The 12,939-nt window shown below is 39.8% G+C and overlaps 1 protein-coding gene across 7 annotated transcripts in view; it reads right to left on the bottom strand.

The window, feature by feature from the left end:
* Positions 1-12,939, bottom strand: part of SLC4A4 (solute carrier family 4 member 4) — a 368,998-nt gene that overhangs the window by 174,010 nt on the left and 182,049 nt on the right. The window contains exon 7 of one of the 7 annotated variants that reach the window (XM_088836384.1): positions 9,497-9,592. The exons of the other annotated variants lie outside the window; for them this stretch is intronic. Coding sequence (XP_088692510.1) covers positions 9,497-9,592 — 96 coding nt within the window. The remainder of the gene's footprint in view (positions 1-9,496; positions 9,593-12,939) is intronic. 7 annotated transcript variants of the gene reach the window in all.

Here is a 12,939-nt window from a genome sequence, read left to right as displayed (position 1 = left end):
CCTGGAAATTCCCATGGATGGAGGAGCCTGGTGGGCTGCCGTCTACGGGGTCACGCAGAGTCGGGCACGACTGAAGCGACTTAGTAGTAGTAGTAAGCAGAGACCAATGCAAGGAGCATCATCTCATGGGTTAGAGAACTTGACTTTCTCAACATTGGCAAGGCTATGAAGCTTGGGCTTGAAAAGACAGGGAGGGGGCACTCAAGTTTTTGAGCAGAGGGAGTGATATGTTTGTATCTGTGACTTAGATAGGTCCTTCTGGCAGTTGTGAAAGATGGATTTCAAGGAGTAAGAATGAAGGCTGGAAAAGAGGAGGATATTAACATAATTCATGCAAGAGATAATACAGATCCAAAGTAGAGGAGTTGTCATGGAGAGCTGGGGAAAGGCAGGAAGGAATAGGAAGGAAAATAGCAGAAGGGGATAAAAGACAAGGAGGAGGATGAGATGACAGGGGCTTCTGGCCTGACAGGGAAAGATGAGGGGCTCCTGAGATGGGGGGCACGTAAGAGGAATAAAGTTAGGATCCAAATTACCAGGACAATGCTAAACACTGTAAGCATTCAGTTTACCACAGAAAGAAGGCCATTATTTCTGAAGATTCTGCCAGTGATTTTCATCAAAGTAAAATTCTACTGCTTGCTGCCAAGAAGAAATTCCATTATTAACTTTGGAATTGATATCTGCAGCTAGAATATTACATTTGCTTTTCCTCCAGTCTCTCTCATTCACATGTGGACAGACATACTAATTCAAGTAGTTAGATCTTCAGTGGTCTCCAAGAATTAAATTCAGGCATTGTTTGGTCTAATAAAAGTGGTTTACTCTGTATCTGCATGAAACATTCTCCATCAGTTTTGAATGAATCCCTTCTATCTCTGAAGTCTCCTGTAAAACCACAGCCTCAGCAGTTCTTCAGGAGGCCTTGAACTGGTAACCCCAGTGCTTTTTCACTGTGAGAAAAGCTCTCTTCCTCCATCTATGAGGGTATGCAGGAGGTGAATATTTTCTTCACACTGGCCTTGCATAGCTTTACATAGTTCTCAGCATCGCCCAAAAGGACACACTCCAAAGTCAAGCCCAGGATTTCTGTTACAACGGGGTGGGAGTCATTGGTGCTATTCACCAAAGATTTCTTAATCTCCACCCTCTAGGCACATGGTAGGATAACAATTTCTTTGAAATTAGGTGTGGACAAATGACTCACTTTGGTGAATGAAATATGAGTGAAAATAATATGTCATTGCTGGACACAATTATTGAGGCAACCCATGAGTCATCATAACTCTTCCTCAGGCTACGGTGATTGTGGAAGCATGAACTGAGATAAGGCTACTGTTGGCCTGGATCATGTCTAAGGATGATGAACATAGCTCTCTGGAGTCCCATATTAAACACGTTATAGTGTGAGAAAGAAACGTCTATAGCGTTAACCGAGAAACATTTGGGGTTAGTTGTCACTGTAGCAAAATCCAGTCCATCTTAATTATTAGTTGTCCTGAAAGCAGCAAAGAAAGAAGGGTAGGAAGACCCTAAAATTAAGCTAACACTCTTAACCATGTCAGGAATTTAACCTAAGGTTTTTAAATTTTCTGTTTATTAATTTACAATAACATAATAAATGCACTGCAAGTTGCCATAAGTAATGTATTTTATGAAAAATAACTGCATTTTCCAAAACAAAAGCATGGCATTGTTTCACATTTTTACACATCTCTTGAATGTATGGCTTACTCTACATCTAGATTCTCTTATCTGATTCTGTGTTCAATCTTTTGAGACATATTGTTCTAGTTGAAAATGACAGAGAGAAAATCCAAAGACCTTTCAAACTCTTTGAAGGAGTCTCAGGGGTACCCAGGGGTCCCCAGTCCCCATTTTGAGAGTCAGTTCTGTAGTGTGATTGGTCAGAAAACTTTTTCTGTAAAGAGGAACATAGTAAATATTTTAGGCTTTATAGGCCATACAATCTCTGTTGCAACTATTGAACTCTATCACTGAAGCATGAAAGCAGCCACAGACAATACAGAAACTAAAGAGCGACGCTGTGTTTTAATAAAACTTTATTCACAAAACCATGCAGTGTATCAGATTTGGTCCATGGGCCTTAACTGTTCATCCCTGCAATAGAAGATACCTAAGTCAATTTGATATGGGTCCTGCTTAAGGATATGGGTCCTACCTCTATTGCAGACCACACACTATAGAAAGTAGGATGTACCCCCCACACAAATACAAACCTGAATGAGAAAAGGTCACAGGAGGTGGAACAAAAAAGGTGCCTGCAGAGCTCAAAGTCAGTAGAGGGTATCTCAGGTTGGAAAGGCTTCAAGGAGAATGTGAACCTTGTACAACCAGCAGAATTTTGACAGACAGTCTCAGGAAGAAGGAGAATATTCCAAGTGGGGAGAATGCTCAGGACAAAGACAAAAAGAGAGGGAAGAACTCGGCAAATTTAAGAAATGGTAAGCAGCTTCTGAAATCTAATGCAGATAAAGAGAAATGCAGCAGCGTAAGATGCTGCTTCCTCAACTTCAGGGCACTGTCCAATGGGCCTTGAATGCCAAGCAGAGGGAGGTTAGATATGATCTGAAATGCACTGACGTGCCACTGACCATTTCCACATGAGGATGTCAGCCAGGAATGATAAGATTAATTGGAAGGCAGAGTTCAGGACACATTTCCCTATACCCAGTTATAAGCAGTGACCTCAGATAACAGGACAAGCAAGAGAAAATAAGAATCTGAACAAAAGCAATGGCGGTAAGACCAGAAAGGAGATAAACGCAAGCAACATGACAGGTATCATTTAACAGACTTAGTTAATCTGTTAAATTAATCTCTTTCCCTCCCACTGCAGGTAGAAGGGAAGAGAGAATGCATAATTAAAGATGACTTTAAGGTTCCAATTCTGAAGGAAGGGAGAAAGATGGTAACAGACAGCAAGGTCAGGAAAATTGCCAGATTTGGTGATAAGAAGAGTTTGATTGTGAACATAATCCACATACCACCATTTGCAAACAAGTGTGAAGGTTCACAAGTCTCAAGCTCTTCTTGTTGGGGGGGGGGAACCTCTATTTTATAATTAAAGCATATGGTCAACGTTTTATGAAATCTGTGCCTCTTAAAAATCTCCTCCAAGTCCCCAGAGCTCCAAAATACAACAGAATTTCTAAGTTTGTATTCTTTTCCCACCTTGATTCTTTCTATTAATAACTTCAGGAGTCAGCATATACTTTAGTCCATTATGAACGCAGTATCATATATCAATGAAATAACTAATGAGCCATCTTTAAGGAGTTCAGGATAAACAGTAACCAACACCACCCCCCCTTTTTTAAAGTGGTAAGGGCTGTCTGCATTTGAAGAATGTTGTAATTAATTCTTGGATACTACATACGTTTTCTGAATGTCTGTGTTAACTAAAAAATCTGAAGGCAACTCTCAGGTTCTTGAAAGATTTCATTTCCTATGGTCTTTTAAAAATTGTGACTATGAAAAGCTACAGTGAAAGGATTTTGGAAGTTATACTTGGATTTCCTTTTGCCCTTTTAAACGCCAAAATATGTATGGAAGAACCATACAGTAAATGACCAAATAAATACTCCCAATCAAGAACAAGTCCACATCTCGAACATAGGAATGGAAGGTGAATCAAGATGAAAATGCTCTAAATTCATTAGTTCCCTAAAGAGAGCTGTCACTCTATACCCCAAAGGTAAATTTAAATGGGTCCCCTAAACTAAGGTTGAGAATGCGATAACAAAGCACAATTCTAAAAGAGTACTGGCCCATGATATCAAAATAATCTAAAAATCTCCCAGTGAGGACATCCCCGGAGGGCCAGTGGTTAGGACTCCAAACTTTCACGACAAAGGGCCTGGAGTTCAATCCCTGGTGGGGAAACAGACAAGCCACACAGCATGGCCTTCTCCCAAAAGAAAACACAACCCAAAACCCCAAAACCTAGTGAAACGCATCTTCAAAGATGGTCACAGCAAGCATGAAAGGGCAGAAATCAGAACTGCTGTGTTTCTGTAAACCCCATCACCCTTTTCTATGGTGGGTTTCCTAGCATCTCCCTGGTTGCGAGTTCAAATTCTGAGTTCCTTTCCCCTCCTCCCCTGACCTTCAATTGGTGCCAAGTCCTGCAGATGCCACCTCCTCACATGTCATGCAATATCACCACCTTTCCATCCCCACAGTCACAATCCTAGCCCAGATCCTCATTCTCTCCAACCGATCTCTTGCAATCATCTAACTCTCTCCCTACTCCCAGGCTTCTCCCTGCTAATAATTAATTCCCTAATACACAGTTCTGTGTGTGTGCTCAGTTGCTGCAGTCATGTCCAACTCTTTGTGACCCTGTGGACTGTAGCCTGCCAGCTCCTCTGTCCATGGGATTCTCCAGGCAAGAATACTGGAGTGCGTTGCCATGCCCTTCTCCAGGTGATCTTCTCGACCCAGGGATCAAACCCATGCCTCCTGCATTACAGCAGATTCTTTACCGCTGAGCCACGGGGGAAGCCCTCTGATCATGCTACGCCCTTGCTAACCACCGTTCACAGACCTTCCACAAAACAGCTTCATGATTCCACCACCTTAACACTCACATATTCAGTTCTCATCTGCTAATTAAATGTGTGAATTTATTCCATGTCACACAAACTCTTCTCTATTTTCAAAAACCTAGCTGCTTTTATACTTTTCCCTCAGCATAGTATCACCTTTCCACGTCTCATCCTGCTTTCACTACAACTTTCATGTATGGAAGGACAATCCACCCTTTACAGCCCATTGAAAAGTCTACATTTCCTGAGAAGAATAATTCCCCCAATTTACTTTTTATGCCCACTATCCATTGTCTTGACAGCATTTTCAGAGAGTATAACATATACTTTTATGTTACATGCTGCAGACAAACAGGTCTGCCCTCATACTTTTGTGGTGGCACTGCTTCTCTCAAAAGTGTTGTCAGCTGGTACTTCCTTCACTTCTCTTTCTCTCCCACTGGACTATGAAACTAGAAGAGGAAGAGCATGGGGAATGTTTGTTCACTTGAACAAGTGAACTCTCTGGGCTCAAGACTTTTCTAAAGAAGTTCCAAAAACTCTTTAAGAAAACTCCTGAGCCAGAGAAAATTACAATTTTTATTTTATCAGTAAACTTTTCAACATTTAAAAGACTTGAACTGCTTAATTCCAGGAATGCCCACAAAGAGGAAAAAAATAAACATTTTTTTTTCCTAAAGCAAAAGAGCCCCACTTGGATTTCAGTTCTTTAAATTCTAATGTTAACTGTATAACCTAGTTGTAAGATAAAACAAGAATCTATAGAATTATACCACCATGGTTTCATTTAAAAAAATATTATCTAATATTAATACTTGGGACAATAATAATATCACCACTAGATCAGCACCTACAAAACAAAGCAAAACACTGAGCTGGACCAGGAGATCCTTGTCTGGTAGATTTACAAACTAGACAGAAACACACACACAAAGCAAAGTGAAGACAGATGCCAGAATCTGCAGAAGATGGCAGGAAAAAACCCTAAATCCTCATTTTCTTCTTTAAAGTTCAGACCTAAGAGTCTGAAGCAGCTGATCTCCACTGCCAATAACTGCAAAAGGACACAAGTGTTTTCCAAGGGGCTCAGAGGATGTGGGCTGTTAGCCACCAAACTGAATTCAGAGATAAGCACTCAGAGTGGAGAGCCATTCTGAATCTAGCAAGACAGGGTATGCACCTATGCTCTAATAATGGCAAGGCCTTTAGGTGGGTATTAACTTGTCCTGAAAAGTAGAGGTAAAAGCTTCTCTTTTGTTCTCAGTGGCCCAGACTGGTTTTAGACCTGCTGGGGAGATCTCTAAGAGGAAATCATTTTTGGTTTTCTTCCAACTTCTAATTCAATAACTTAGCAGCAGTTGAAATGAGTAAAGGTTGTAAGCTCACATCTGCCTCAGGTGACAACTAAGATAAGAAGCACACAATGTAAAAATGATGAGAGCTTACTTCCCAAAAGCAACTCTAAAGGTAGCTTGTTAAAGGCAGCTGTCATTTCAAGTCAACACTGTCTGAAACTATCTTTTCAAATATATTTTCTAAGAATACGAAAAGATTAAATTAATGGAACCTTGTCCACAAACCTGTTTATAGGTGATATTTTGGGCAGGGTTTTTATTATTGAAAAATAATTCTATGTTGACTACTAGAATGAACTGATCAAAACTCATCAAACTGAAGTGAGCAGAAATATAGGGAAATAATTTTTCCCGGTAAACAATATTCACTTTTGGTTACCGTGGTCAAGATGGGCCCTAATGAAAACTGAGCTGCTGGCTATTCTTAATGAGATGGTGGAATGTCAAGGATTAACAAATATTTACTGTACAACTCCCATGTTTCAAGTCTGTACAATGCACTGCAGGGGATCCAAAAGCACGATACCGGGCCCCTGACCTAAAGGAGTTTTTTATATAATTGAAATGAAAAATGCAAATATTGAAACATCAAACAGCTACATAAAACAACTCACAGTAAATCCTCAACTGTGAAGCACAGCCATCAGGAACTATGACATATAGGACCTGAAAAGATCTTTTGTGTTTTTGAGAACAATTTTATAAAAGGAAATGGGACTTCATTTGGGTTTTTCCAGTGGTCATGCATGGATGTGAGAGTTGGACTGTGAAGAAAGCTGATCACCGAAGAATTGATGCTTTTGAACTGTGGTGCTGGAGAAGACTCTTGAGAGTCCCTTGTACTGCAAGGAGATCCAACCAGTCCATTCGAAAGGAGATCAATCCTGGGTGTTCTTTGGAAGGACTGATGCTAAAGCTGAAACTCCAAAACTTTTGCCACCTCATGCGACGAGTTGACTCACTGGAAAAGAGTCTGATGCTGGGAGGGGTTGGGGGTGGGAGGAGACAGGGACGACAGAGAATGAGATGGCTGGATGGCATCACCAACTCAATGGACATGAGTTTGAGTGAACTCCGAGAGTTGGTGATGGACAGGGAGGCCTGGCGTGCTGTGATTCATGGGGTCACAAAGAGTCGAACATGACTGAGCGACTGAACTGAACTGAACTGCACACCTTTATTCTTTTATATGTGTATATTAAATGTATTGAACTGATGTCATAGGTAGTAGGAAGCTCTGGGAAGGTGACTGAGATGATACATCAAAGCTTTTTTTTAGGGAGAGAATAGATCATATAAATAGATAATGAACAGATATTCTCTCATGACTAAAATGTTTTCTTAGAAGGACTGGCCCAGGGTGTGGCCTTAAGTTAATTTCCAAATAGTTCCCATATTTCTATAACATGAACAAAATGAACATTTTGGTCAATTTCCTTGATACTTCATCCATAACAGTGTATCAATGTCTAAATGCCTGACATGGAATAAATAAAACTTTAAAGGATAAGAACAGCTACAATGTCTTAAGCAATTCCTATAAACACTTGGCTAATAACAGTAAATGCTATATTTATTGAGGGCTGAGCAATACACTAAGCATTATACATTTTCTAATTTAATTCTCACAACAATCCTGTGTTGGTAAGATTAACCCAGTTTTACGGCTGGGTTTTATGTAAACCCAAATGTACAGTAGAGAAGTAACTTGCCCAAAGTCAAGAAGTTAATACATGGTAGGTACAGGATTCAAATCCAGTTCTGTCTGACTCCAAACTCTAGTGACTAAACTCTGTACCTGAGTTCATTTTTTCCCCAGTTGAGAAAAAAGAGTTTATTAAAAGAAATGCGTGACTTTTGCAGAGAAAATCAAGTGACTGTTGAAGATTCACTGCAAGGTAAGTAAGTCTTTCTGGCAATGTAACCATATGAATTTCTTATACCTTAACCTCAGTAAGACACGATTCATCAAAATTATAGATGAAACTACTACATGATGAAGTTCAATTCCTGCCCAAGATACTTAATGATCTCTGTGATTTGGGCAAGTCATTATACCTCCCTAATCCCCATTTCTTCATCTGTAAACCATGGATAACAATAGACATTTCACAGGATTGTTCAGAAAATTAAATGGTACCCCAGAAGGTACCAATCCTTAGCTCAAGGACTGTACCAAAAAAGTGATGAATTAATGTTTGCAAACTCATTATTATTCAATACAAAATTATCATTCAAGCTTATTCAGCCTACTGTACAGCAGAAATAATTGCAAAGTTAGTAGTTCAGTAAGTAGCCCTTCCTCCCAATTCTCCTGCCACCAAATTCTTTTTATTCAAGGTCAGCCCCCAAATCATCTCATCCAAAAGCCTCTTCTACCATCACAACTCCCAGGCCCAGCAGATGTTCCCATAATCTTATAGGGGGTGGGGAGGGGTGTGGGTGTGTGTGGGTGTGAGGGGGGGTGTGGGTGTGTGTGGGTGGGTATGTACTTTCAGTCATTTTACCTAACATATGCTACAATTGTTAACCATTTTACCTGCATTCTTCATTAAAAAGGAAGCCCTGCTGAGGGCAAGGACTCACTTATATATTTCTAAATACCCAGTGTCTAGTACAGTGCCTGACATGGACAACACATATTTATATTTCTATGGGACATGGAGATTATGATTACAGTTTCTAAAAAGATCAAATTCACTCCAGTAAATCCTGGAAGAATTGACCACAACAAACATCATTTTAGGATGAAGTAAAACTTTCCCCATTAAGTCATCTGAGAAAACATCTTCTCTGGTAAATGAAATTTCCTTACACTAAGATAGCAAAAAACTTAATCAATAGGTTCATTTTAAGAAAGGTAACAGTATACAGCTAAAACCCCATGGTGTCACCATGAATGGGCTTCTTCACAACTCAAAGAAGTTTATATCACATAAAATCAAATTTGGAAATCTTGGGGGAAAGTTCATGTGTTTTGGGTACATGTTCTCTTTTAGTTTTAGGTATGTATATCCTATCTCTTTATAAAACAATTTTAAAAAATAAAGATTCTATCTTATCTGTAGCACCTACTGCCTTTCAGGCACTTAAGCAGTACTTGAGGGGTTTTTAAACCACTAACTTGATAAGTTTTTTCCTCTTGACCCGCATTTGAATACTTTCAAACCTCCTGTAGAGACCTCATCTTCATGATATCTTCCTCACAATCCTCTGAAATAAGAAAATATGACATCATCACCCCCACGAGGAAACTGAAGTTCTGATAAATGTTCCACGGAGGGAAACTGCCGGTGCCAAGCCCAGCCCTTAGTCTCCAACTCTTTCCACTGGCTTACAGGGTGCTCAACTTAATTCAGGATGGCAGGTCACACAGAGAATACATTATTACCGTCCTCTTTGCTAGTAAAAGAAATGAACCCATAATTGTGAATTTAGCAATCTGTGAGCCTTACCCTTTCAGGCACTCTTGAGGATGCTTTCACTCAGTTAGTACCATAAGCCCCATCTTCATGCCCTCCCACGCCCACCACCGCCACCATTCTTGCCCTTTCCCGGTCATTGACTTACTTAGCCATCCCACGCTGGGAGTGCGCCGCACTCGGGGGTCATCGTCCAAGGTGCGGGTTGCTAGGCAGGGCACTGAGTTCTCAAGCGGGCTGCGGGCTTTAGTGCCAGAAGCAGAAGACAGGAGGAGGAGGACACATGAGCAGCCACAGCAAGGATGAGGATGAAAGCATTGATTAAGAAGAAAAAAATACTAAAGCAAATCACACAAGTGGGTTAAAGGAGAACAATGACATATTACATTGACACACACCCGCTCCCATGACCCTGCATTCTTAGATGGAACAAATCCCAACACAGAATTTCAGAGCCTGAAACAAATTACATTCAATCATCATAGTTCCCCAACTACCAATGGCTGATCTGCCCTGAAGTACTAATACACAAAACATGAATTGTACCCAGAGAGAAGATTTACATAATGAACACTAATCTCAAGATGTAAGATCAAGACTGTTAATAATCTTGCACCACATAAGCACACACAGAGGGAAGTTACACACACTTGTGCAAGGCACAGGGAGCAGGGTGTTATATTAGCAAGGCACTCTGTTGTGATCTGTCCAACCACACCCTTTTATGGATCTTCTACCCAAAGCAGAAAGCAACATCTCATATTTTGACTTAGGAAATATTTTCCTTGATGAATATAAAACTGGTTTTTAATACCCTTTGCCTCCTGTTTTTCAGTCCTTCAGCAACATGAGATTAGGAGGTAGATAAATCAATATCGTAATGCAAATCCATTTAGAATGGCACATTAGTTCTCATTTTCTGTTGCTCTTTAATCCTTATTTTTACTGTAATTTTAATATGTGGTGCACCCACGCCAAATCTGAGACCACATCAGAGACTGAATAATGATGTAGGCTAAATATATAGTATGATTCCTCCAAATATTTTTAATCAACTGGAGAACACCATCAACTTCAGCCTGGAGATAGTTCCATTTGGGTTTTATGTCATCTGTTTTGCTATTCTCATCAAATGCCCCACTCCTAGTAAGAAATAGGCAGCATAATTATCCTTCAAGGAAAAACAATGAAGTTGGAAATAACTAACCATCAGACTACATACAATATGACTTGAGAGAGTTTTTTTCCCTTAGTAATATAGTTGTTAAATGATCAAAGTAACAAAGCAAGCATATCCAAACAGAACCAAACATTAGATAATCTATTCACACAAGTATGCAAATGACAGGGCAGACAAATAGTGCTCTTAAGGCTATTGGTGACTGGGGAGGTCAAGTCCTAAATTAAATCAATTACAAATTAATGTAAGTTGATGGCCAAATTTGGGCATTCAGCACATTATAAAATCTAGAAACATTTTTGTCAATTTATCTGTCTGTGTTTAAAAGCTGTAAATAAAGCCAGGACTTGTGAGCGGGCCATCTGTGCCAACACCTGTTTGAGGCAAATCTGATGTCTTTTCTTTGCAATCTGAATTTTTAATTGTTTCCCATAATTGAGCTTCTTTGCAAGTTTGTATTGCACTAAGAAAAATGAAAAAGGGAAATGAACCAGTTGAGATAATCCCAAAATTGCTTTTGTTAAGAGGGAGGCATTTAGAAATATATATTGTCATACGGGCTAACTTTCACCTCCTATTTCTTCTGACAATGGGGGGACCTGCTTGTGAGCCAATATTCCTGCAGGCTTAGCTAAAGGAAATGAAGGCAGGCCAGAATACTGGCTGCCATTTATCTGGGCCCAAGAAAGGACCAACGAAAATTCCAGTTCGGTGAGAGCAGACAGAGGTTAGGAATGCAAAGTAAACTAAAAAGAGCCTTCACATTCTTCAGCAGCTGGACAATACAAAGTTACCCAAATTTTATCACAAATACCATGGCCTGCTCCTAAAATAAATTTGCTCCAAAACTCAGACGCTGATGACTGGCTTCCACAAACAGCTTCTCTTTTCCTCTACTTTCCCTACAACATGTCAGGGTGTTATTAGTTGGGAACTAAAGATGGAAACACCTTTTTGCATATACAGCCTGCACGAATGCTGAGCCTCGCCATCAAAGGGATAGCGGAATGGACCCTGGCACACACCGGCAAAGAACCTGGCTCCAAAGACAAGCATGAAAACGAAACTGCCCATAGAGACTTGGCACCTGTGTTTTAGTAAAGCTGATTGGAGCCATCTGGCTGCTTACCCGCATGAAAACTGGGAGGCTCACAGCGTCCATTACTTGTATTGGCAAATTCCAACTATTTTGATTGTTAGACCCTCCCTATACTTCTGTGCAGGAAGGGATACAAACTCTGTAACCCTTTTATGTTGCTTTTCTTCTCTTCACAAATTTACTCCATAGACAAAATGTTAAAAAAGGTGTTCTTAAAGCCAAGCCAAACTTAATGATTATACCATGATAATGATATATTATATAAGCCTTTTCCAAATAATGCTTTCATTGTACTTCTACACTTAAGCTACAACATAAACAACTTAGCTTTGCTACTATGTTACATATTCTCTTTTAAATCATTTTTGCCTGGCTTCGGGCATAAACAAGGTAGAAACTGGTTTACATTATTGTGATTTGATGAGGAAAGATAAAGCCCTGAAGATTTCTGAGTGATGGTTCCCAATATCTAGCCTGTAGAAAAAGGTGTTCTAAACAGGATTTTTCTGTAATGATTCATCTTTTCCTTGAGAATCAACTTGTCTAAAACCATCAATCCTAAATCTGTTCAAGTAAGGGCGTCCCTACTTGAGTCATGCAAATAAACCACCCCCAAAAAAGCTTCTTTATCAATTGTTTTAACAATCTTATTAAAAAGATGATTTAATTTAACTACTGTTAAAATTTTAGGACTCTTTCAGGATTGCAGTGTTGTATGTATTCCACACCGTTACTTAGCCAAGAAATTTAACTCAGGAGTTTAGCATTATTTCACCCATACATGACATATTGCCTAGAAATCTCCATTTGGAAAGCCAATAAAGATGTCCAACTGCTACCTTTCACGTAAATTTCTGCCTAGACATAGAAAGACCTCAGAGCTCTTTTAACATCACAATATTACACAAACTGAGAGCCCTGGACTCACTGATGTGTGGGAAATAAATTGTGGTTGAGGAAGCTCATGACCACTGTAGCTGAATTAGAATACTGTTATTAAGTATACTAGGTTCCTCTATTTTTATGTGTTTGGGTAAGTTATTTCACATTTCTAAGGTTTCTTTATTTTACGTTTCTTCAGGCTTTTCATCTGCAAATGGAGACACGATACAGAAACTTTACAAACATCCTAGAGAGCAATACCTGGTGTGTAACAGGTGCTCAGCCAGTGGGAGGTCATACTGTTGCTGCCGTCACCAGTACTATCACTGACAAAACAGTGTCTGCTTTATTCAGCATCCTGAAGCGTGCTGGAAAGCGTGGAAGGCAGCAACCTTGGCCTCATCTGATGCAGCTTTAATTTCAAAATGTC

The sequence above is a fragment of the Moschus berezovskii genome, chromosome 5 (assembly GCF_049115385.1).
Source record: "Moschus berezovskii isolate FMDL1 chromosome 5, NW_MosBer_1.0, whole genome shotgun sequence".
NCBI classification, from domain to species: domain Eukaryota; kingdom Metazoa; phylum Chordata; class Mammalia; order Artiodactyla; family Moschidae; genus Moschus; species Moschus berezovskii.
This window is presented reverse-complemented; position numbering and strand designations above follow the sequence as displayed.